The sequence below is a fragment of the Aspergillus alliaceus genome, assembly GCF_009176365.1.
Source record: "Aspergillus alliaceus strain CBS 536.65 unplaced genomic scaffold BDW43scaffold_61, whole genome shotgun sequence".
NCBI lineage: Eukaryota > Fungi > Ascomycota > Eurotiomycetes > Eurotiales > Aspergillaceae > Aspergillus > Aspergillus alliaceus.
Genome location: NW_022474744.1, coordinates 47,976 through 71,241, shown reverse-complemented (window position 1 = coordinate 71,241; position 23,266 = coordinate 47,976). Strand labels below are relative to the sequence as shown.

The 23,266-nt window shown below is 45.7% G+C and overlaps 7 protein-coding genes across 7 annotated transcripts; 4 read left to right on the top strand and 3 right to left on the bottom strand.

Annotated features, from left to right (window-relative positions):
* Window positions 1–130: 130 nt before the first annotated feature.
* Window positions 131–1,821, top strand: BDW43DRAFT_209589 (Gfo/Idh/MocA family protein). Its single transcript, XM_032039247.1, has 4 exons — window positions 131–400; window positions 460–480; window positions 530–1,060; window positions 1,182–1,821. Exons 1-4 carry the CDS (start codon window positions 367–369, stop codon window positions 1,748–1,750), a joined length of 1,155 nt encoding a protein of 384 aa, XP_031895547.1. The 5' UTR covers window positions 131–366; the 3' UTR covers window positions 1,751–1,821.
* A 1-nt stretch (window position 1,822) lies between these two features.
* Window positions 1,823–3,230, bottom strand: adk1 (adenylate kinase ADK1). The gene is made up of 4 exons (XM_032039246.1): window positions 2,983–3,230; window positions 2,822–2,874; window positions 2,590–2,744; window positions 1,823–2,530 (listed from the first exon to the last, which is right to left on the bottom strand). The coding sequence occupies exons 1-4, from the start codon at window positions 3,146–3,148 to the stop codon at window positions 2,119–2,121; spliced, it is 786 nt and encodes a 261-aa protein (XP_031895546.1). The 5' UTR covers window positions 3,149–3,230; the 3' UTR covers window positions 1,823–2,118.
* Window positions 3,231–3,794: 564 nt separating this feature from the next.
* rpn8 (proteasome regulatory particle lid subunit RPN8) lies at window positions 3,795–5,030 on the top strand (the record flags this gene model as incomplete). Its single annotated transcript, XM_032048118.1, has 3 exons — window positions 3,795–3,978; window positions 4,064–4,335; window positions 4,419–5,030. 3 exons carry the CDS (start codon window positions 3,795–3,797, stop codon window positions 5,028–5,030), a joined length of 1,068 nt encoding a protein of 355 aa, XP_031895545.1.
* Window positions 5,031–16,056: 11,026 nt separating this feature from the next.
* BDW43DRAFT_209502 (MYB DNA-binding domain protein) lies at window positions 16,057–17,528 on the top strand. The gene is made up of 2 exons (XM_032039244.1): window positions 16,057–16,879; window positions 16,946–17,528. The coding sequence occupies exons 1-2, from the start codon at window positions 16,416–16,418 to the stop codon at window positions 17,346–17,348; spliced, it is 867 nt and encodes a 288-aa protein (XP_031895544.1). The 5' UTR covers window positions 16,057–16,415; the 3' UTR covers window positions 17,349–17,528.
* On the bottom strand, window positions 17,529–18,941 carry BDW43DRAFT_209492 (tRNA (carboxymethyluridine(34)-5-O)-methyltransferase). The gene is made up of 3 exons (XM_032039243.1): window positions 18,571–18,941; window positions 18,385–18,509; window positions 17,529–18,183 (listed from the first exon to the last, which is right to left on the bottom strand). The coding sequence occupies exons 1-3, from the start codon at window positions 18,688–18,690 to the stop codon at window positions 17,709–17,711; spliced, it is 720 nt and encodes a 239-aa protein (XP_031895543.1). The 5' UTR covers window positions 18,691–18,941; the 3' UTR covers window positions 17,529–17,708.
* A 540-nt stretch (window positions 18,942–19,481) lies between these two features.
* On the top strand, window positions 19,482–20,429 carry BDW43DRAFT_315620 (tubulin-folding cofactor B; the record flags this gene model as incomplete). The annotated part of the gene is made up of 3 exons (XM_032048117.1): window positions 19,482–19,751; window positions 19,816–20,035; window positions 20,104–20,429. The coding sequence occupies 3 exons, from the start codon at window positions 19,482–19,484 to the stop codon at window positions 20,427–20,429; spliced, it is 816 nt and encodes a 271-aa protein (XP_031895542.1).
* A 271-nt stretch (window positions 20,430–20,700) lies between these two features.
* On the bottom strand, window positions 20,701–23,153 carry BDW43DRAFT_209463 (Cupin domain protein). Its single transcript, XM_032039242.1, has 5 exons — window positions 22,897–23,153; window positions 22,656–22,816; window positions 21,403–22,593; window positions 21,074–21,322; window positions 20,701–21,007 (listed from the first exon to the last, which is right to left on the bottom strand). The coding sequence occupies exons 1-5, from the start codon at window positions 22,959–22,961 to the stop codon at window positions 20,790–20,792; spliced, it is 1,884 nt and encodes a 627-aa protein (XP_031895541.1). The 5' UTR covers window positions 22,962–23,153; the 3' UTR covers window positions 20,701–20,789.
* Between the last annotated feature and the right edge of the window lie 113 nt (window positions 23,154–23,266).

Here is a 23,266-nt window from a genome sequence, read left to right as displayed (position 1 = left end):
TATCGACTGGTATCTACATTTCCCTGCATTCTCATCCTTCGTTGCAGCCAGAAAAATAAATTCTTTTCCCTCCCATCCGACGGAGGAGGGGCAGCTGCGGGGGAAAACGCGGGAATTTCTTTTATGATAAATTTAAAATAAATTCATACTTGTACCCCACTTGTTTCTTCAATAAATTAGTACTCCACTCTAAGTAGACCCTCTTCGCGGTACTACAGTTGCATTGCGTTACAAACTCAACCGAACCCCCCACCACCCAAAATACAAATACAAATACTCTCTTCTGCCATCTAGTATCACTTTTCGCCCACATCTTTCCTTTCTCGGTACTATAAATCTATATCCATCTATCCTTGGACCGGCAGCATGGCTCCGCATAACGTCCGGTGGGGCATTATGGGTAAGAGAAAACTGACAAAGAACAATGATCGATGATAAGCTAATAATACTCTTCTGTAGCCACCGGCTGGATAGCAAGTGGTAAGTTCTTAGCGTCACGGTGTATATCCCAGCTAACGAGAATGTACAGTCTTCGTAGAGGACCTCTTAAAAGATCCTAATGCCCGGGGTGTCTCCGATGTCTCCCATACCATCGTCGCAGTTGCCTCATCGTCTTCCAAGTCCCGTGCAGAACAGTTTATCTCTGATACAGGCATTCCAGCTCCCTGTGCTACATATGGTTCTTACAAGGACCTTGTGGCCGACCCCAATATAGACGTAGTATACGTCGCAACTCCTCACTCACACCACTTCCAAAATGTTATGTTAGCCTTCGAGGCGGGGAAGCATGTTCTCTGTGAGAAGGCTTTCACCGTTAATGCAGCGCAAGCAAAACTTCTCTGTGAGACGGCCAAGGAGAAAAATCTCTTTCTAATGGAGGCCGTCTGGACTCGGTACTTCCCGCTCAGCGTGCAGGTTCGTGGGTTAATCCAGGATGGCACTATCGGCGAGGTACTGCGCGTGCTGGCCGACAATAGCTTTGGAGATGATGTGGAGGAAAAATGGGGTAGCAAGCATCGGATGGTCAACATGGATCTAGCCGGCGGTGCGTTGCTTGACTGTAAGTTGCCCCTGCCCTTGTCACACGCCTCTGTTCTCTGCCCTTTCCCTTAGGCTTGATATCTTTTTCTTACCACTTTCCGCATGGTAGGACACGTTCTGAGGCTAATACGAACCTACAGTGGGTATTTATTCCTTAACCTGGGTCTTCCAGACCTTGTATCACACACTTCCCCGCGAATTGCGCAAGCCTCCCTCGCAGATCTCCTCGCACATGTCCCTTTACCACCTCACTGGTGCTGACGAAGCAACCTCCATCCTCCTCACCTTCCCCACCAGCTCACCGACCAACCTACCTCACCCAGGTGAATCACAGGCTGTGGCCATGACGCATCTCAGGGTGTCGACCAATGTCGACGAGAAACCTGTCCAACCCTCAGTGCGCATCCAGGGCACCAAAGGTGAGATCCAGGTATTCGGTCCTGCGTTCCGGCCAGAACGCTACCGGGTTGTTCTAAAAGGCGAGAGTGAAGCCAAGGAGGTGGAGTGTCAATTCCCTGGTGACGGAAAGGGGATGTACTGGGAAGCGGACGAGGTCGCACGTTGCTTGCGGGATGGTAAGCTTGAGAGTGATGGTCTGCCATGGGAGGAGAGTATTGTTATAATGGAGGTCATGGATGAAGTTAGGCGTCAGGGTGGATTGACTTATCCTGAAAACATTGAATCTACTGTCTACCCTATATCGTTGTAAGTGGTGGATTGCATCGTGTGGATAGGAACAGAACATACACGCCTTGATCAGATAGGTATATTTATGTATATAACCAACGCAGGGCAGCGCTGTTAAGGTGGGAACCGTCTCTAAAGCAACTTATATTTTAGGTCTCGAGATTAGTTACTATACATAAGTCAAATCCCCACCGAGAGCCATCTAGGTATGGATATCCGAAAGACAAATACGTTCACATATCAAAAAGGGAGCTCTGCTGCAGACCAACTAAGGCGGCAGACCCTTCGTCAAAAGTTTATACCTATCGTGTTGTGTCGGCCGAACCGGGAGAGATGCAAGGGTCACAAGGATGCTTGTCCCACGGTGAAGGAGAAAAAGAAGAATTACGTTTATTTGTTCTGGTGGAAAACGCCGAGTAAACTCTTCCACACTTGACCGGGTTCCTGACTGGCATCAATTCCCCGCCAGATACCAGTCTTCTTATAATAATCCACGACAGGAGCGGTCTGGGCATGGTAAGTTCCGAGGCGCTTCTTGAGGGTCTCGGCATTATCATCGGACCGCTGGATGAGAGGTTCGCCGGTAATATCATCCTTCATCTCCTCCTTGGGAGGGTTGAAAACCTTATGGTAAGAGCGCCCAGAAGCCGGGTGGACCAGACGTCCAGTGATTCTTGCGACCAACAAGGCATCATCGATCTGCAGCTCAACGGCATGCTGGAGCTTCTGTTGGCGAGTAGTAAGCATGTCATCCAAGCGCTCGGCCTGAGCAACGGTGCGAGGGAAGCCGTCTAAAATGAAGCTGAGCAGATGATATTCAGTAGTTGTAGACGCGAGATTTCGAGTAGTGAAGATACGAACCCGTTCTTGCACTCAGTGTTGTTGTCGAGCTCGCTCTTAATCATGTTAACCATGATCTCGTCACTAACTAGACCACCCTGATCCATGATCTTCTTGGCCTCCTTGCCTAGCTCAGTCTTCTTGGCAACCTGGGACCGCAACATATCTCCGGTGGCCTGCTCCGATTAAACAAGTATAAGTCGTTGCACCTTTCAATTTATACCAACAATTGATCCGCCGGTCAGTCACTTACCAAGTGGCATACACAGTACTTATCCTTAAGCGCAGGTGCCTGAGTGCCCTTGCCTAGTTTGAAAACTGGTCAGAATCCCGAAGCATATGAACCCGAAAATATCACGGGATTGGATGGGGTCGGATTAAAAAAAGAAAAAAAAAAGATATAGAAGTTCATACCTGCACCGGGAGGTCCCATCAGAACCATGCGCATCTGTTCTGCAACAGACTTAGGCTTAGTTCCATTGCTGAGACGGCTCTCCAATTCCTCAACCCGGGACTCGAGCTTTCCAATGATATCCTTAAGACCGGAAACGGTCTCTTCCGTTATAGGAGCCATTGGCATTGATTCAAGCGGAGAGTGAAAGGGATAGTATTAGAAGTAGTGTTCTCCAAGGAAGCTTAGAGTGGAGTCGGGGTGGGAGAGAGGGTAGGGATTATAGGTAGAACGGAGCGCAAATGGCGGGTAAATGGAAAGGTCGGAGACTGTATGTTGGGGGTGAAAAGAGGTCAACCGGAGCGGAGTATCGCACCCGTGTCTCCGAGGTTTAAAGATCCGGCCCCCAAGTGCCGCACGTTGCGGTTACTGACCGGAATTCTCCCATTTCCAGTGATTTGGTAACGTGAGCCTTGTGGAATTGAATCATTTTACTAGTGTATAGGTACCAGATGCCATTCTACCTTCCTATAAGCCGTAGCGGTTAGTAAGAAGACACGCGTTCGTAGGAGCCTTAGGCAACAAGGCACAAATGTGGCTAATAAGACAGCCTCATCACTGTGGCTGAAGCAGAGCACCGGAGCTTCAGTGACACGCCCAACGGCAGCTGTACCTCCGTCATCATCGTTTACCTCCCTCAAATCATCTCCATTCTATCTTCCCGACTAGGGGCCTCTCTTCTTAGCTTCCCTTTTCTCACCATATCACGTATCTCTCAGACTTCATCTCACATCACGTCTCGTTGATATCTGGTTCCGTACCTTCTGTTTCCGCCATGCCTGCTACCACGGCGGACACACTCTCCCTCGTCACGCGAACCGTCACGGTTGCGCCATTAGTGCTTCTCTCGGTCGCAGATCATTATGGCCGCTCGGCTAAAGGAACTCGTAAGCGCGTGGTTGGAGTGTTACTGGGAGAGAATTCCGGCCAGACTGTTCGAGTATCAAACAGCTTTGCAGGTGCGTTTCGCTGCTGATCGTTGATCCTTTCCATCTGATCCCTGTCCACCTCGTTTTTAAGTATTGCTGACATTTTCGCCCCCAGTTCCCTTTGAGGAGGATGAAAAGGACCCGTCCGTGTGGTTCCTAGACCATAATTTTGTCGAGTCGATGAGAGACATGTTCAAAAAGATTAACGCTCGTGAGAGGCTCATCGGGTGGTATCACTCCGGCCCGAAATTACGGGCCTCTGACCTGGAAATCAATGAACTGTTCAAACGATACACGCCTAATCCTTTACTGGTGATTGTCGATGTCCAACCAAAGGAAGTTGGCGTGCCGACGGATGCCTACTTCGCAGTGGATGAGATCAAAGATGTGAGTGACTGCGCATTACATGGGAAATGGCATTTTTGTGTCCTCTGTGGAACATTTGCTTATCAAATGAATTCAAATTCTAGGATGGCACCACAACATCCAAGACCTTTGTTCATACTCCATCCATAATCGAAGCAGAAGAAGCTGAGGAGATCGGTGTTGAACACCTTCTTCGAGACATCAGGGACGTTGCTGTCGGTACCCTCTCTACGCGCATAACGTCGCAGCTGCAATCCTTGCAAGGCCTGCATTTACGCCTGCGGGATATTGGACAATATCTCCAGAAAGTGCTCGACCACGAGCTACCTGTCAATCATGCCATATTAGGCAACCTCCAAGATGTCTTCAATCTCCTCCCCAACCTGTCGACCCCACCAGCGACGCCACGCCTTAGTGGGTCAGAGCAACAGTCGGAGAACAGCGAGTTAGCACGAGCCATGAGTATAAAGACCAACGATCAGTTGATGGCTATCTACTTGAGTAGTTTAATCCGCGCTATCACCGCCTTCCACGATTTGATTGAGAACAAGATTCAAAACAGACAACAGCAAGAAGAAAATGAACTCAAGAGAGAACAGGAAGCCAATGCCGCTAAGGGTGAAAAGGAGGCAAAGAAAGTGAACGGAGCTGGGAACAGCGAGCAGAAGGAGGAGCAGGATGGATCCAAGGAGAAATCCAAGAGGAAGGGTCAATGAATTACTAGGGCTATCGAGTCAATGTGATATGATTTAGGACAATCCAGTCACCCATCGAAATGTATAGTACAGTAATTCTATCTAGTCTATGTTGGTCTTCTGCCTAGCTTACTGTCGGAGATACAGCGATAGATTTACATCGAAAGTGACTCTTGATATCTAACTTAGGCTTCTATATCGGCTCTCAATCTTGACCGTGTCCTATTTGGCGTCGAGTCCCATCATGGAAAGCCATGAAGGGGAGTTGGCTAGCCCATATGTGCGTCTTAGGCCATCAGACCTTTATTCAGGCTAGCTACCATCCAGTGAACACGAGCTTATCGCATAGCTATAGACTATCTACCTAGATTCAATTCAGGTCATTCTTGCATGAGGTCGATTCCATACTAAAGACCGTCAAATATGATATGACATAGCTCCATTGTTCGCTCGCCCAAGGTCTGACAAAGATTGTCATCCGGTTGCACGACACCCCGCAAAGCAAGATGGATGGTATATATCCGATCACATTGGAGATGGAAGCTAGAAAACCAAGTTGTTATACCCTCGGAGATCACGAGGATCGCTGAGATGCAAGTATAAAATGGCAAATATAGCTCATCATCCCCCCCAACCAGCGCACCAGCCTGCCAACTCCTCTGCACTGATCACAATTCGATTGCAGTCATTATTGGGGGCTCCAAAGAGTGTGGGGCAGCGCACCATTAACAAACAAGCAAGGAGATGCTTGCATACGGGAGGCGACCATTTTGCTGATCGTCGAGTCAAGCTCCCGCCGAATGGGGGACAATGCCTGCCAGATGCACATGAGGACTGCGGGATACCATCGCTGGATGGATCATCTTCAGCCAAGTCTGCACCTAAATCGCGGAATGCAGCAAGTGTAAACGTTGGACAGGTGCAATTCCACGCTTGTAGTCGGGCTTCGTAGCCCTTTTGGTCTGCATGTGGACGGGAGGACATCGACGTGGATGTCATAAATGGGGCTGTAGATAATGAAATGACGAAGAACATATCCTCGGGTAAGGGTGGCCTGCAATTTGGGGTGGGCGATGGCTCAGTAGCGTTGGGATTTTCCTTCCTGAAGCATCTCACTAAGCCTCGGTCCAAAATATCCAAGGCAAGTAAAAGCTCATTGGGGAAAAGACAGTGGAGTGTAATCATTAATGGCTTCAATTTCGATACATGGGCTGAGGTGACAGATAATGGAAGCTGGCTTTCGGCGCTGCAGCTGTTCTCAGGTTTGGTGGCACACTCCGAAAGCTGCGAGATCAAATGCTCAGCAAACTGTACGGTGGAAGATAGAGTATTATCTGGCGGGATTTGGGATTCCATGTGGCCTGGTTGAGATCTGATAATCTCGGTGGTCATACGACAGGTGTTAAATTGAAGGTTGATCGAATTTACCCGGAGGAGCACCAATACCCTACTACTACCACCATACCACTGAGAAATCTAACAAAAGTAACAAGAGCAACAACTAAATGCAATCTTATGTTGAATGTCAGCCCCTAGTTAGTTCTCTTCATAAACCGTCATAGTGCGAGCCTCTTTCCTCCCTTTCGCCGACATTCTTTTAGCGACGCTAATTTATTGTCCGAGGAAAGCTAAAGTGGCATTGGATGGTCCCTTAACTCCTGGAAATGGATTGTCCATTTCCTCTTCAAATTTGTCCCTGCTGGAGTTGCAAACAGGATGCCGAATAAGTTCTTCTGCCAGTCTATGGGCGCTGATTAGTCGTGAAAATTGTGTAATCGACCAAATACGAAAGGCTTTTTGACATTCAGGTTTGACAAGGATACGCAAATATGGGACGCGACCGTTGGTCTTTCCAGCAAGAAGCCGTTGACGTGGCGGTATGTGTGTTAAGCTTAACACTTATTGTGAGATGGTGGATTAAATCGTGTGGGATGAACTTGTGAAAATCTCTTGCTGGTCGTCTAGTTAAACATGCCTACTTATTCTCCAGCATCACAACTTGTGTCAGCTTTAAGAGTCTATCTTTGATCCTATATGGATGTTCCCTCATCCATCAATATATTTTCCCTGCCAAGTTCAAATTGAGAGCAATTTATAGGGCTTTGTGGCACCAATCTTGGAGAGTAGAGGGCAAGAATCTGTCACTATACTGCTGAGATAAAGCAAATCAGGTGTCAACACGGTCATTCCTGTATATATTATGTCTGTTCTATTTGCTATTAGGGTTGATAGCGTTGGTTGCTAACGTTTTCTTCTTTCTGATACTTTCGCAAGGATGCTTCCCAAAGGCTACTTATCATATCCACGAGAAATCCAGTACCAACATATTCGAATAGGAACGTACATTCTCCCGAGGGCTGCACAACTCTTAGCTAGGTGCAGAAAGTGGAGTATGACAGAACGAAATATATTTAATCCTAGAATGATATCCCAAGGCCCCTTTGATGACAAGCACTTGAATGTAAGGTAGTGATAGTAATCACAAGTTCCTTTGTTTTCAATTTTAATAGGACCATAGTTCATATTTCCCATTCAATGGCTAAGATTTTAGGACTTCCATAGTATACTCTATCTATAGTTCAAAAAGCAACAAGTCTAGTAGTACAACGAAAGTGAGGGGAGAATCCAAACAACATTATTGAGAAATTGATAACACGGTGTTATCGATCATCTCCCGCTTTGGACATTGCAAGCGATCTAGTGGGGTTCCCAAAATCATAACCGGCCGACTCCTGAGCGGTCTAGGTCCAACGTCCAACAGGGTAGGTTGCGATCTACTATTAACTAGCTTAATGCTGATAGTGTCAGCGAGGCAAAGGGTACGTGGCTGTTCTTTACCCCCACCAGTTGGAGCCCTAATTACGGATTTCAATGACTGGCTGCTGTATCTAGTGGGTATCGGCCTTGTAGTGGTCATATTCAAATCATGCTGACATCTGCAGGTGATCACAGCGTTGTGTACGGAGTAGTTGATGCCAATTTAGTAGTCCAATTTACGTCAAAGAAGGTAGGCAGTGGAACGAGCTGGATAACGTCTACTGGTATCTATCTGAAACCTCTTATATTTGATTGTCTGGATCTGGCTCCTTAGCCAAGACCCTTTTTTGTTGAACTACTGCGGTTTATACTGACTTGGACAAGAAACGGCAGTTCCATTCTAGGATGATGATGATAATCGTAACTACCTATACGGACGGTAAGTCTATAACAATGGAAAAGGATAATAATTTACAATAGGAATATTCAATCAAGTGTTTCCCCACAACATGTGTTTGATCTCATCAGGTGTGGATCTCATATCCCCTAGTCTACTCTTGGGCCTTTGACTCCTCATTAAACACTAATCACTGTAATTCAATCATATCTCATTTTCCCTTCCCCGCCGGGTTCGATGGTCTGATTTCGCCCAGTCGAGAACTTGACGAGACGGAAAGCACCCCGTCCCTTTTGGACGGAGTGATAGTGAGACAGAAAAGAAGGAAAAGGAAAAGGAAAAGGAAAAAGGGGATTTGAATAGGAGATTAGAATGCTTCTCATCTTTTCAGTTATAAGGTCCCTCCTAATGAGACCTTTTTTTTGGCATGTTCATAATTCTCTGCCTACACTATCCACTTGTAGAAGAGCTTGCTCTCCTTCCTTTTCAATCTGGTCAGGTCATACACACACTAAAACTACTCCGTATCCTGTTTCAAGTCCAATAACGGCAGGCCATCTGACCTTGTAAGAATTTAATATTTATTATCTAGTATTTACTTTTACTTCCTCGTGGCCCATTGTTTCGCCTTCAACAAAGGATATGAAGAAAAAGAGATCAAAACATAGCCCTTTCTGCCAGGATTAAACCAGCTCACCGTGCCTTATGTCTTACGTTGAAAGTGTTAAGTATGTTACCACTAGATTGCTTGTTCTTTAATAGATCGCGTCGATATAGTTAGGGCGATCGCCTCGATCCACAAGTGTACAGAAAATATACAGTACGTAATCGCCGAAGCAGCAGCGGAGGAACTAGAGGAATAGTGACGAGCAACAAGCACTATCTATGAGAACAGACTGTCGCTGAAAATAAATAGGTAAAAAAGGACAATAAGAAGGAGGGGAAACGACCATTAAGACCATAATACATACCAGAACCTTCAGCCCAAAATCTGGAAGGTGACAGCTGAGTTCCTCTTCTTAGAACCCCATCCAAATCCACACGGGGCTCCATCCTACTACCTCTTCTGGGCCAACCATATCGTTTAGAATATACAAAATATGGGAAAAGCTGGCGTTGCTCTTCCCCATAATTTCCCTAAGCCTCGCACTTCTTAGCAAATCTAGACCTTAGCTAACACGCAGATCCACCCTTTGTTGGGCAGCGGCGAATGCCAACCGTTTCCTACTCCATACAGAAGCACATCTTTCAGGCCTCAGCTCTGCCACGAAACGACGATCCAAAGCGTTTCATATTTTCAAGGAAAGCATCCCCTTGTCTCATTGTTGATTATCCCCTTCCGGCCTTGGACTCTGTTTAATACGTACTACAACTCCACCGGCCCGTCTACTTCGCAGACCACGAATCAAGAGAACTCTCTACACTTAGCTTTTGATGGAGTTCATTGAGATGATTGGATAAGTTGAGAAACAACGAGGGAAAGTGGAGGTGGGCTTCGGAGGTACCTAAAGAGCGCTGTGCTGTTTATAGCAACAATGACGATCACCATAAAGAAGACAACAACCTCATATAAAGGATGAGTCATTGTTTATCTTCTTGAGAATGATTGATATGGTTCGGTAATTGAAAACGGGACAGAGCACAAAGGTACTACTACACTACGTAGGTACATACCCAGGGAGTAGTAGTCCTCAGTACCTAGGAAGTGAAGCTCGGGGCCCAAAGAGAAAATTTTTATATAAGAGAAAATTAAACACATAATAAATAATAATAATCAAAGGGAAAGGTGGCAATAAATGGAAAAAGTTGCCATGATATTGGCAAAAAAAGAAAATGGCTTTCCGGCCTTTCTCCTTCCAAGAAAAGAAAAGGGTAAATAAAAAGAAAGAAAAAAAAAGTAACAACAATAAACGGGAACTAGGTTGTGGGGTGGCTTGAACTTGAAGTTGTCGGACATTTTTTCTTCGACGATCATTGCGTATCCGGAATAGCTAGAACAGCAATATCCCTGCCTGATCCACTATCATGAGGCCAATTATATTTTTGTTTGTCTATCCTCCCCCAAAACTGAAACTCCGAATCGATAACCTAGTACCCGTCGCTAAACACAATGCAGAGAAGGGATTTACTACGCCTAATTTTTTTAAAAGAAAAGAAAAAAAAAGGATGATGCATCCATTTATCTATTCTTCGAAAAATGAGAGGTAGCTATGCTTCTCACTTACGGTTGCGCAGGTTGTGATGGTATGATTGTATTTAGGTAGGTCTTGTTTTGATATGCGCCAATGGCTTTGCACAGAGTTTTCTGTTTTTGTAGTTGGAATTTCCTGTCAGTCGCGAGGTTGCATTTGCCTTGCCTCACACTTCCTCCCGAATCACGACAGCTGGTGCCAGAGGCGGAATTCCTTTGGGGGAGAGGCGGAATGAATATCATACATTTACAGAGTCCTTATCCTACCCTGCTCTGTATATAATATATATATATATATATATATCAAGATTTGAACACGAGGGGATAGGTGAGGGATCATAACCCACTAAAGATGGATACCGCAGCGCTAAAAAGAAGGGCCCGGGGGTATTAGAGCGTAGTAAATTGTAGGACGGACTTGCCTAGCCCATAGGTCGCTTATTCCGTGCATGTGACTTCTCGATCCTCTCTTATTACAAGTACTTCAGAGGGGCACATCGACTGCATACCAGACATGCGCTCTCAAGTCCAGCCCCCTGTTTGGTTGATGATATTGTATGTAAACAAAGTAATGTAATATGACTATGACTGCCTATTGATAATGGTATTGTTGCGAATTGGGCTTTAGGCTAAGCCAGCAGCTCAACACTTGAAACCCGATCAAGTCCGCGCGCGGGAGGAAAGTGGACGGCAAGAACACATGTTCTAGACTCGCGGCAGGTCATTGCGGTTGAATACCCACACCCTCTGACCGGTACAAGTCCGTGTCGTGTCGTAAGGCAAGAATGAACAGGTAATTATTTCAAAACTCAGTTTCTCACAGGGTTGGGGCAACCCACAAGGGTAGCGATTAGGTATAACGACGGAATTTGGTGAGGAAAGGTGGAGGGAGGCGTTCTAGCCTTGGTAACTTGTACTGATTCCACAAGTACGGAGTAGTAACTAAAATAACAATCGTATGATGTTTTGATCTATCTGGCGGTAAGTCACCGCCGCCTACTCCGTACTTTTTCTTCCCACCGTAGCCATACATACTGTGCCGCATGGATTTGCGTCACCCGGAGACGTTTAGCGGCTGAACTTGTCCTCGCAAACTATGTTCGATACCGGACGAACTTTTGCAGGGTGCCAGGTAAGATTGGTAGGGAAGATTAGGTTCCATGGTTAGCTACATTAGTCACTACCTGTAGCTATGCAGTTTGATTCCGAGAGGAAATTTGACCTGGACTGCAAGCCAAAGTTTATTAAGCGAATCTTGAATCGAAGGTAAATGAAGAAGAGCAGAATGGGGAGAGGATCCAACCCCTCCAATAATAATAATAAAAAGGATGAATAGTGGACATTGATGGAGAACTTGGCAGATTCGATTTCCACTCGTCAACAAGCCAGCACGTTTGCCATGTCATTGAGTAATGGAACAAAGGACATAAGCTGGCGTTGTTCACTCCACAATTCCAGGGCACAGGGATATATGATTGGGCTTTAGAAAGTGAGAATTTTTTTTCCCCTTCGTTTTCTCTCAGTTGAAGGCCCTCCACCGCCTCGTCGGAACGAAACTTGTACTTCAAAAGCCACCGTTTCGGCCCCACTAGTCCCTAGGTAATCAATCTTGCAGGACTTGCAGCTGCTGACGGGAAACCCCTTGTTCCCGCGGCCCCGTCGTTCGAAGTCAGCCTATGGTCCAGGTACTCCGCACACTATACTCACGATCTTATTATTATTGAAGGTTATAGTCGTCTTACATTCTGTATTACTTAAGGATTTAGCATCGTATCGAAAGTTTTGACAGGGGATCAGCTCCTATCAATTCCATGGAATGTATGAAGGTCAATCAAAGGATGGAGATCATCGCTTATATGTTAAGGAGGGATAATGCCAAGCAATAATTGTACAAAAGCCATGGGCCCAAGCAATACTATCCGCATGTATCATGTATGAAGTGCCTAAGTAGTTTACATGCGGATCCCATTGAGTAGACTACAGGTGTAGTGCACGAGATGAACTCGTCTTTGGCCGTGATAGGCTTGACTCTACGACGCATAGTGAGTCTGGATCCATAGCCTACTACCACTTTCCGGTTCCAGGCCGAGAGATCAACAGGCCCAATTTAACAGGAAACTATCGAGACTTAGATATCGCGAGATATTCAGGCTTTGAGATAATGAAAAGCTGATAGTAATAGGACCCTTTTTCTTTATTCTTCGCCCTCCTTGTGCTTCTCACGGGAAAGAAGCGTGAACCCGTCCAGGTAGTAAGTCGAATGAAATAGAAAGTTAGAACCATAGATAACGCTGCATCTAAATGCTCAAGGCTCATACCATATGGGTTGAGGGAGAGGTGAGGGATGGGGAAAAAAAAAAGAGAAAGAAAGGTAACAAAAAGTTACTGCACTTCAAACGAACAGACCGATTTTGAGACAGTCTTATCCTACTTAATTGGTCCAAAGGCACGCTGAAACTTGAGTAATGTATGACAAGGAGGCGGACCTCAAGCCATGCGGCGTACAATACAGTGTATTTAATAGTGACGCATGTATCATTTTTGCTAACATTAACTTCGATTAGGTAGGTATATCGGAGATATCTATTGAGACCCTACGGAGTTCCCTATGGCCACATGCTGTCAAGATTTCGTATGTGATCCTGCTCCATGTACATTAAGCGGTAACAATATGCAACATGCATCCGCATCCACAGCCTTACCCAGCATGAGTGGTTGACAGCAATTCACCTACGACAAGTACCATGTCAACACTGGATAGATCCAGGTGTATGTCAGCTCACCTCAACAAGATTCAGAAATGGTGAAGGTCAGCAGCATACGAAGGAAATTGAAGCGGGGGGAAGGGTAGGAGGGATTCATTTAAGGAAACCCACAGCACCCGGGATGATCCACCATCGCAACCACGGGAGAGAGACGGTTTAACGCCGTGTTGAGACCGGACTTGACAACACGAGGATAATTTCAAGGCATCTAGATGCATTACTTCTCTTGAAGCTTAACATCGTAAAAAGTTTCATAAGGCCGCTCACATAGTAGATGGCCAATTAGCCAAGATTTAATATGACTTTGACCAACGTGTGGAATTAAAAACGAAGCCTACCCACGTGTAAGGAAATTGGAGATAATGGATGCTATTTGATCAATTAGATAGAAAGATACAGCTAACAGTGGACATACACACCCGTTCAATGAAACAATGACTGCCCTGATAAGGTCGGTCAAGGCAGTAATGAGGTGCAGAAAGTTGGACGAGGCGAACGGCTTTTAGGAAGACCCCGGATCCTAGTAGTGTCTGACTAGTGTCATTGCCTATGGCTGATACTTTCCTTTCTAGGCTTGGAGTTCGTTCGCCGTTGACAGATCCATCGCCATGGTCCGGCACTAATTGGACAGACAGCCCAAGGCCGTTGGGACTCGGAAATCTAAATTGATTACAAGTGAACCAACCAAGACAGCAAAAACGGGAGAAGAACCTGAAGCGGAGGCTTGATTAATTCGATGATAGAAAACCCAAAGGATACACAGTACAAGAATATTATACTTTATATTATTTCATATTTCTTTCATTTTTTTCCTTTTCCTTTTGTATATATATATAAAAGAGAGAACATATATTGGAAAAAATGGAAAAGAAGAGAAAGTGAAAGAGGGAATAATCAAAAAGGAGGGTGAGCCCTAACTTGAAAACTACGATGTGTGTGATATCAAGGGAGGTCAACGATCTCAAGAAGAAGGTTGGATTTGGTTTGACAATACTAGAGGGATTCAATTCACTAGGAATACGTAGGTAGTATAAGTACGCGATTGCGAACGATAAATCTGTATCTCACACTTCTATCCTGGAGGTATTTCCTATCTTGCACTCAATGACCCAGTCTTTCCCAGTATGGGAAAATGAATGAATTAAAGACCTTGTTACAAACATTTTTAGAATTTGACGCCGTCGTTGTTACGCAAACCCATAGATGCTCGTCTTTCCATTCTGGTTGGAGCTCCCCAAATCATTCATACCTGGTTCAGGATGATACTGGTCTCCACAGGGAGGAACCATGTTCTTTGTAGTAACTAAGTACTAGTACTCATACTGTCGGAAGGTTTTATTATTTTAAAAATTTTTTATCACACCCCAGCTACTAGTCTAGATAGATAGTCCCTCTGAGTCTCTACTTATTATTGTGGTTTTCGTTTTTATCTTATTACACTTTTTCTTTTTTTCCCCTCTTCTTATTTCAACCTTTTATTTTTTTTTGGCCCTCCTTTCCACCTTTGACTTTTTACTAAATATCCTAACTTTCGGGTCGTATACCGGGGTTCCCGGTTGTGCAAGACCCAGCCAGTGGCTCAGGCCTTAATTTCTCCTATACCCTTTTCCTTTCTCCCCCTCCTCTATTATTGCGTAGTTCACTTTGCTACTCGCCGTTTAAACTTCATGCTGCCCTTCTCCGTAATTAATCTTCCACTCGGTTTACCCTCGGTCGTCTCAGAAGGTCAATGACAGACTATGATCTGTTGTCTAATATTGGAGGTACCTGTCCCGCCACTCACCACCCATGACTTAAAGATAGAAGAAGCAAAGTCAGAAGAATAATACTATATCTTCTTAATTTACATATAAGTTTGTATACCTCCATATGGATTAAAAAATACCAACGTATATACGTGCATGATATACTGTAGATGGTTCGAAGCTTGACCTTCTCACAAAATTCTCATACTATTGCAAGGCATCAGCCCTTGACGACCTGGTTCCTGTTTCGCCAACTCATCCGTCTACCGAGTCATCGTCAGGACCCAAACTGGGCTCGAACGTTCGGGGAGAGTTTGACCGCCAGTGAAGTCTTCCATTTAAGTATAGTACCCGGGGAGTGGAACCCTCGAGTAAGTACTCTGTATGATAATCATCGTCGTTAGTATTATTTCATTTGCGTTTTTTATTATCCTCATTAATACCACGCATAGGAAGCAAGCGTTGGTAATTTGTACTCTCCTTCTCTTCCTTTCCTAATCTTCGTCATACAGAATACCCCCAGTAGCATTATTATTAAGGAGAGGGTCAAGGTAGCATAATGGACTGGCCGTTAAGCTGGAACCCGGGCCGGAAAATTCATAATTAAAATCAACTAGAATCAAATCATGGTACTCCGTAATAATAGTAAAATTAAATACTATTAATATTAACGGCTTCTCGAACCCACTGGCCCGTCAGAGTCGCCTCCTGTTAGCTCCCCCCATAACCTACCTACTTTACCTATTAGGTACTTTACTTACCTTGACCTTGCTTTAGTACTGTGTAGGATTATTACTGCTGAGCTTCTTATTTGCCATTCGGCACGCTGTTAGATCACCTGTCAGTGCGGACGATCTCCTTCTGCATCTCAAGCTGAAACATCTCTCGTCGGCTTTCTTTTTCCCATTTTTTTTCTCTTCCTTGCTTTCTTTTTCTTCCTTCTCTCAACATCTCCATCTCTGTTGACCATTCTTAGCTCTAGTCCCTTACTCATCCCTGTCGCTGACATCTGTCTGGTCCCAATATCAAACCTTCTTCATACCTAATATTCGACCCTCATCTATTGAATTTGCTATTTCCTATGAATGCTTCTCCTCGATATACCATTGGATGTTTCTCCTAGTATAGTTGAGAGCCTCTATTCGCTATACCCATCCCTCCGTTACACATTTTCATTTTTTGTTGGAGGGGGATTCCCAAGCAATCGGCAGTTGAACCTATAAAACACATCCTGCGCTCCGGTAGTGCGTGCCATCTACTTCCTCAGCTACTGTGTTGGGATACGCTCTCTCGGTATAAATCCTGGACCCCGAAGGGAGTAATCAGACAAGGTCCTACTGCCTCACCGTTAGTCTTACTTTGGAAATCCGCCTTGTGTTCCCTGCCCCCAACTATTGTTTCATTCGTTTGGGAAGCTCCGTCTAGCCGCAAGTGATCGTTCGAACCCAGCACATAAAACCACAGTGCACCTGGATACCAGATGCTCTTGCCCTCCTAGACTTAAACACTGAAAAGGAACGGAAAAAAAACCCCTCGTTGCGAATCGCGCATATGATTGCGTTACAAAACCAAGCTGTTCTGCCTCCCGCCAAAGTGGATATCTCACTGCTCTTGAAGCCCCAAGATGAGGAAGAGGCCGCCATACCGGTGACCACCAAGTCCACTTTTCCGTCAATCCCAATTCCTTCAGCTCCAATGCCTCCAGCAGTTTCTGTTATGGCCCCAGCATCGGCGCCTTCTATGCCTCTCACCAAAACCCCCTCATCGCTTCCCGCCAAACGTCTTCAACCAGCTCATACAGCGGAATCGCCGGCGAAAAAGCAGTCAAAGTGGTCTCCAGAGGAAGATGCCTTGATCATCGAGTTACGTGGCAGTGGCATGAAATGGGAGGACATTAGCAAACGACTTCCTGGACGAAGTGCTATTAGTTGCCGTCTCCACTATCAGAACTATTTAGAGCGTCGAAGTGAGTGGGATGAAGACAAGAAGAATAAGCTCGCCAGATTATACGAAAGGTACGCTGTAAAGTCTCAATACCTTAAACCTTGTGATATGGAGTTGGTTGCTAACTTCGACTGTAGATTCAAAGCGGAAATGTGGTCTAAAGTAGCTGAAGAAATGGCAATTCCATGGAGAGCCGCAGAAGCGATGCATTGGCAACTAGGAGAACAAGAAATGGCGCGTCGAGCAGGCGTAGTACCTTTTTCACTATCGAGTTCAGCCATTGACCCGCCGGCTCCTAGAACACGCAGAACTAGCACATCATTGTCACGACCAAGAAAAGGGTCGGCATCACGCTCTATTGCTCCACCACAGCTACCCTCCGTTGAAGAACTCACTGCAGGAGTTCCAGCATTTGCTCCGCCCCCACCCTTTCCACCTCCGAGAGATGCCTATCGAATAGGACGACCTCTAGATCTGACCGGCAGCCATAGTGGTCACTTGGGTCCCAATCTTGGCATTCCCCCCCGGACTTTGCCTTAGAGTGAAGGAGACGGTGTCACGGTGTCTATACCCCTTTCTCTCTCTTCTCTTTTTCTCTTCTCCTTTTCTCTTCTCCTTTTTCTCCTTTGCCTTTTCTAGGGCGGAGATGTCTCATCTCTCGTGCGTTGTAACGACTTGCATAGCGTTGGTTGAATATCTACCTTCGTTCGTGGGAAGTATGGTTGATATGTGCCTTCTTATTTTGTTCACAAATTTCATCATGGGAACTCTAAGTTTGACGACATTTTCTGATTAATTTGTTTCTCCTTTGTTATATATAGATGCCATGAAAGATCTCCGGAGCTGGATCTCGGAGCATGTGTTACGGGAGGGGGTTTTCTTTTCTTCTTTCTGTTCGTTTCATCGTGTTGCGATTGCCCACCAATTGTCTTTCTCATACCCGGATTCTAGGACACGACCACCTGCATCGTTTATGTCACGCTCTAGTTCTGTGGCCTCATAAAGATGGTAGTATCGATGGAAAACCTTTGACTGGTCACTTGAACTGTCCTTGGGATTGTTGTCCTTCATAACCCAAGGAACCATGACGTCCTGCTGGTCACCTTTATCCCAGCCCCTGCGGCTGGTTTTCTGCTCGAGTGCCCATGCATACAGTAGGGCTTTCCCTCCCGGGGCCTGCATTGTGGCAGGCTTCAATGTCCGCAGAATCTCGCGGATAGCTTGAATCCTACGACCCCGGGTTGATAGGTGATGCACCACCGCGATTGATATCGCAAAGTCGAAGAAGGAATCAGGGTGTGGCAGATTCAAAATATCAGCCATAATGGCCGTGTGTGGTTGATGTCTTGCGGCGATTCGGGCAAGATTCTCGGATCTGGCATTATTTAGTCAATCAAGCATGGAATATGCCAAACTGGTTGTTCAAGGATCTATGAATCGAGATGAGGGATATTTGAAATGGATTCGTTAGGGAGAGAAGCGCAGAGAAAAACGTGAGGGGTTATATGTAAATAAAGAAATATACAGAAAAAAAAGCCACATATATAAATCAACATTGCAAAAATATCATGCCTACCTGTCAGAAGCAACAATGAAGACATCTTGATTCACGGGTAGATACTTTCCATTGCCGCATCCCACATCTAGCCCGATAGATCCGGGGGTCAAATCTGTAAGGAACTGTTTCACGATTGGCCATGGCTAGTACAGAGATGTCAACGCAAAACCCTGAGATGTTAAAATTCTGAGCGATACGGCATACCTTGTAGCGAGTGGAGGAAAAATGACTTGCAATTTGCTGGTATACCTCGTGGACATGCTTTTCTTCGTACGCCTCTTGTTGCTTTTCAAGGGCAGAAGGTGACTGGTTAGATGATGCCATTCCTTCTGTACTGCTTTGTTATCTTGTGCCTTGTCTCAATGTTTGAGCTATACAAAACCCGTTCGGAATCCTGTTTCCTGTACAACAATATGTATGTATGAGAACCTTCCCCGATGTTTCAGTGCTGCGTAACCGTGAAGAGGTTTAAAATGTGAAGGAAAAGACAAAAGTGAAGTCTCAGACAAGACATATGGTACAATACCATACCCGACGTAATTAGATAGTCCCAAGGTCGCGCAGCGAAGTTGACGAAATGATAAGGTTTGCGATTATTATTTCCCGTTTATGTGGCTCGGAGAATATATGAATCAGCAGATCATACATTTTTCAAAATTAGGTATTAGTTTTGTGTCTTGAGTTCCCCGCTCTAATGTTACTATGTAATTTACTCCGTATAGAATTAACGCTTCTCTGCGTATTTATCGTTACCCAAAAAAGGCTGAACAATTAAATACCCAGTAAGGAATCCAAATCCAGTCCTGAATGGGGAACGCCCACCTAAGGTATTGAGACTTGCGTATGTATATGTATACTATACGTACTGTACCTAGGTACGGAGTTAGTAGGCTATGGAAGTATTGGATCATGGATGACCCAGCCGTACCTGGTAATGAAACTTAGCAATAACTATAACTCTATGACTGACTAATAAAACTACGTGCCGCTTGTACATATCTATCTTATCAGATATTCTTCCATTTGGAAATGGTTTTGATGCTAGCAAAAGCCGAACCCTCTTGCACATCCAAGCCTACTGCTATTCAACGAATGAATACACACGGTAATTAATGATGGCATTCCAACCCACTCCGACAGATGTTTCCGTCCTCATTACCACAACTACTACAAATGCCAATTCTGAGCCCCAGTTCGTCACCGAGCGTCGTATCACCCCAACATGGACTGTGATGCAATTGAAGTCAAAGTTGGAAACAATGACAGGAATACCACCCAGTAATCAGAAACTGAAATTAAAATCACCAGGACATCTCGATCAATGGGTTGAGGTTGATGAGAGCATTATTGGTGATTGGGGGGTTATGAAGGGCAGTGAGATTGAGGTATGGCTATAATGAGGGTCGCTTGAACCTTCGGTGAAGTCTTGCTTAAGCTGAACCTAACTAGGTCCATGATTCCCGCCCTCCTTCCGCACGGCCAAACTTCAATGATCTATCCTCGGTTGAGAAATATATCCTTCCTACATCTACCTACGAGTCCCTGCCCAATTCAGTACTAGCCTGGAAAAAGCACCAGAAACTCGGTCGGTTTGATCCAAATGCGTTGGGACCGGATGAAATGTTACGCAAGCAGGCAAAGAAAGATGCGGAGGATGTTGAGATTCGAGGTGAGAAACAAAGCAATCATATTATAGATAGATCGTCAAATTTCTAACACCCAGAAAACCATTTGTAGGTATTGCTGTCTCCAAACGTGCTATTATCCTCCCATCGTCTCCCCCACATGTCCGGCGAGGAATTGTTCGCTTTGTTGGGCCGGTGCCATCCATTCCCTATCCCGGGGTGGAAAACCAAAGCGCTAATTCCAGTGTTATGCCTATTTGGGTTGGAATCGAGCTTGATGAGCCTACTGGTAAGAATGATGGCAGTGTGGGCGGAAAGCGCTATTTTACTTGCCCAAACAAGGCCGGTATCTTCGTGAAACCCGAAAAGGTTGAGATAGGAGATTTTCCGCCTTTGGGACTAGACGATTTGGAGGATGAGACAATGGAGGAGATATGATCTTCGGTCCACCGTGGTAATCAAGGCGATGAGGATGTTTGCGTTGATTCGTATACAATTAATATCATTGTAGATGCGCCAGTGAAGCCCCACAGACAGAGCCTCTGTTCACACATGTTGCTAACAGAAAGAGAGAGGTAAAGAACAAAGTGAGAAAAGAACACCGACAGCCCAGTATTCATTCAACGGAATCGCTAAAATTAACAAGTTCGATGCCTATAAGAACACAAAAAGGTGGGGGAATACAATGTTACAGTCATATAAATAATAGACAATAACGATGGAAGAGTATAGGCAAGGGGCGTTGGTATCGTAAGAATAATCACCGTCAAGACCTTGCGTAGTATTTGAAAATAGTCACTAGGATGCTTTAGGGGCACTTGCCTTCTGCTTACCCTTGGGTCTGCCTTTACCAACACCAAACGTGCGCCCGAGCTGAGGAGTTGGTTCTTCTTCCATGGTATCATTTTTTGAAGCAGACCCAGGGACAGAACTGTTATCCTCCGTAGGAACACAGCCTTGCGTGAAGAACAGCCGGGCGTCCTTCCCATGCGTGTTTGCGAAGCTGTAGTAATTGCCTGGAAACAAAGTAAAGAGAATGATTAGGCGTCTCTAACGTGTAAATGAGCAAAATTCCGACATACCTCTAGGCACCTGGAACACGCAGCCTTTCCCAGCGCTAAATTGTACACCGGAGATGTCTACCTGGACTCGGCCGTGGCATACATAAAAGACCATGTGCATTTTCTTGGAGTTCTTCGGCTTCTTCACTCCTCCTCCTGGCAGTTCAACGATTCCAGAACCCAGAAAAGGAGAGCTGAGAAGTTTCGCAAACCGAAAACTTGAGCCTTTGACATCTCTCGTCTCGATACCGGAAGGCGCGTATGCAATATCTATGTGCCAAAGTCAGTATAGGTAATTGATATAGAGAAGCTAGGAATGAATCAAGTTGACTGTGGGGGAGCCGGCTCACCGAGGACCTCTTCCTCGTCCATCCCAGCTTGAGCTTCAGGATCCCATTTTCTGATATAACCATGCAAAACCCCCCCTTCCTTCTCCCAGGGATCAACGAAGTCTTCATCATCTTCCGATTCATTGTCGTCTTTGGTTTTTCCTGATTTCGACTTCTTTGAAGGTCTGCCCTTCTTGGATTTTCGTTTCCCCGGTTCAAGTTCTTCTGTACGAATGATCTCTTTGATGGTTGAGAGAGGATAGCGTTCCCCTTCGACAGCCTCACCATCACCATAGACACAGCGTTCGTTCTTCCAATACGCAAGAGGTCTGACAGACACACGCCCTGACCGTGTATGGGTGGCGCCGCTATCCATGGGTGTCTCCCGCTTGAGGATATACAAACTCCGTCCCTTTAAAGGCCCTGTGCGACTGACGTAATTCTCCACAACTCTATCCAACTCGGGGTGACCTGATGTATTTGATTCTCGCGACTTCTTATCGGAGGTCTTGGGTTTTTTGAACAGTCTCTGTCCCTCTGTATCATTACCAGTGCTGCGCTGGTTCTTTGGAGGCCTTCCGGGGCGTTTGCGCTTCTGCGATGTTTCTTGCTTCTTAGACTCATTCGGCTCTTCGGTTTGGCTTAATTCTCTTTGGACTCTCTTCTTTGTTTGAGGGCCAGCCTTGACCAGGCCTTTCTTGTGCAAGGTGGCAGCTATTGTTGACGGAGACTGCGCCGATGCGCCGTCATCATCCGGGCCCGATGTTTGGTTCTCTGCATTTGTGTCATTACCAACATCAAAACTGTCGGCAAAGTCGTGTTGTAATTCAAAAGTATCCGCATTGTCATCCTCGTTTAATTGGCTATTTGCATCGCTGTCCGAAAATGAAGCCGTTACTTCTGATGTCTTTTTGTTCACCTTATTTCGCGCACTGTTCAGGTGAGTCAAGGGAGGCGCATTGATAGAACGGTTGGTAAGAGGAGAAACCTCTTGTCGCAATTCTCCTTTCGTGCTACCTAAGCCCTTGCCATCTGAAGGACTAGAAGAAAGGAGATCTCGTCGTGGGCTTTGGGATGACCGTAAACCGGGAGTTCTCCGAGGGGACCCAGTCAAACCAGTCTTAATAGGCGAGCGTGCAACAGGTGGGGGAAAATAAGAATTCCGTCCGCCATTCATACCATTTAGAAAATATTCAGGATCTGGAGCGTTGCCTGTTCACCCGCGTTGAGGGTTAAATATCACGAGATGTTTATCAGAGAGCGGTCGTACGTACCTTCATCCATAGACATACCGTCCGAGCCCACCGAAGGTTCATTCTCATCGTTGAAACCGTTTTCTATTAGGGGAGACTTTTCTGGCGATGACCACATCCCATCAACGTCTTCCATTCCATGTTCATCGCGCTTGCCCTCCTTCACTGTGATTCCTGTGCGCCTGTGATCGTCCGCTCTGTTAGTCCTCGTTGCAGCATAAAGAGAAAATTGAGTCAGGGAAGTTTGGCAGAAAATCCTCACCGTCCAAGTTTACCGACATTGGAATAATCGTAATCGCGAGTTTTAGCGGCCCCCCGAGGCGCCATTCTTGTGGAGTTCCGGAAGTGAATGCGGGAATGGAGCTTATATGGGGGAGGCAAGGTTGCGAGAAGAACATAAGCGCGCACACACCCAGTATGTTAAAGTACTTAGCTTGAGGCGTCTTTGGGCATGCACCGTAAAAAACTACAAGCAACAAGGGGCGTTTCAACTGGGAGGAGGCGGGAAGTTAGTGAACATTGTGGAGGGGAATTGGAATTCAAGATAGGCGGCGACACGCGCAGAAGCGCCACTAGTCCGGAATGGTCTGGGACGCGTTTAGAGCACCACCTTGACAGCTTGCAGCAAGCTG

Excerpts from the sequence above, each read along its gene's own strand:
- BDW43DRAFT_209589 (XM_032039247.1), top strand. The coding sequence starts at position 367 with ATGGCTCCGCATAACGTCCGGTGGGGCATTATGG. Across the intron at positions 481-529 it reads CACCGGCTGGATAGCAAGTG|TCTTCGTAGAGGACCTCTTA; the intron begins GTAAGTTCTTAG and ends GAGAATGTACAG. Across the intron at positions 1,061-1,181 it reads CGGCGGTGCGTTGCTTGACT|TGGGTATTTATTCCTTAACC; the intron begins GTAAGTTGCCCC and ends ACGAACCTACAG.
- adk1 (XM_032039246.1), bottom strand. The coding sequence starts at position 3,148 with ATGCCAATGGCTCCTATAACGGAAGAGACCGTTTCCGGTCTTAAGGAT. Across the intron at positions 2,745-2,821 it reads AGTACTGTGTATGCCACTTG|GCCACCGGAGATATGTTGCG; the intron begins GTAAGTGACTGA and ends TAATCGGAGCAG. Across the intron at positions 2,531-2,589 it reads AACACTGAGTGCAAGAACGG|CTTCATTTTAGACGGCTTCC; the intron begins GTTCGTATCTTC and ends TCATCTGCTCAG.
- BDW43DRAFT_209502 (XM_032039244.1), top strand. The coding sequence starts at position 16,416 with ATGATTGCGTTACAAAACCAAGCTGTTCTGCCTCCCGCCAAAGTGGAT. Across the intron at positions 16,880-16,945 it reads CTCGCCAGATTATACGAAAG|ATTCAAAGCGGAAATGTGGT; the intron begins GTACGCTGTAAA and ends CTTCGACTGTAG.
- BDW43DRAFT_209492 (XM_032039243.1), bottom strand. The coding sequence starts at position 18,690 with ATGGCATCATCTAACCAGTCACCTTCTGCCCTTGAAAAGCAACAAGAG. Across the intron at positions 18,510-18,570 it reads TTTCCTCCACTCGCTACAAG|CCATGGCCAATCGTGAAACA; the intron begins GTATGCCGTATC and ends TCTCTGTACTAG. Across the intron at positions 18,184-18,384 it reads TTCATTGTTGCTTCTGACAG|ATCCGAGAATCTTGCCCGAA; the intron begins GTAGGCATGATA and ends AAATAATGCCAG.
- BDW43DRAFT_209463 (XM_032039242.1), bottom strand. The coding sequence starts at position 22,961 with ATGGCGCCTCGGGGGGCCGCTAAAACTCGCGATTACGATTATTCCAAT. Across the intron at positions 22,817-22,896 it reads AATGTCGGTAAACTTGGACG|GCGCACAGGAATCACAGTGA; the intron begins GTGAGGATTTTC and ends GGACGATCACAG. Across the intron at positions 21,008-21,073 it reads CGTGTTCCAGGTGCCTAGAG|GCAATTACTACAGCTTCGCA; the intron begins GTATGTCGGAAT and ends CTTTGTTTCCAG.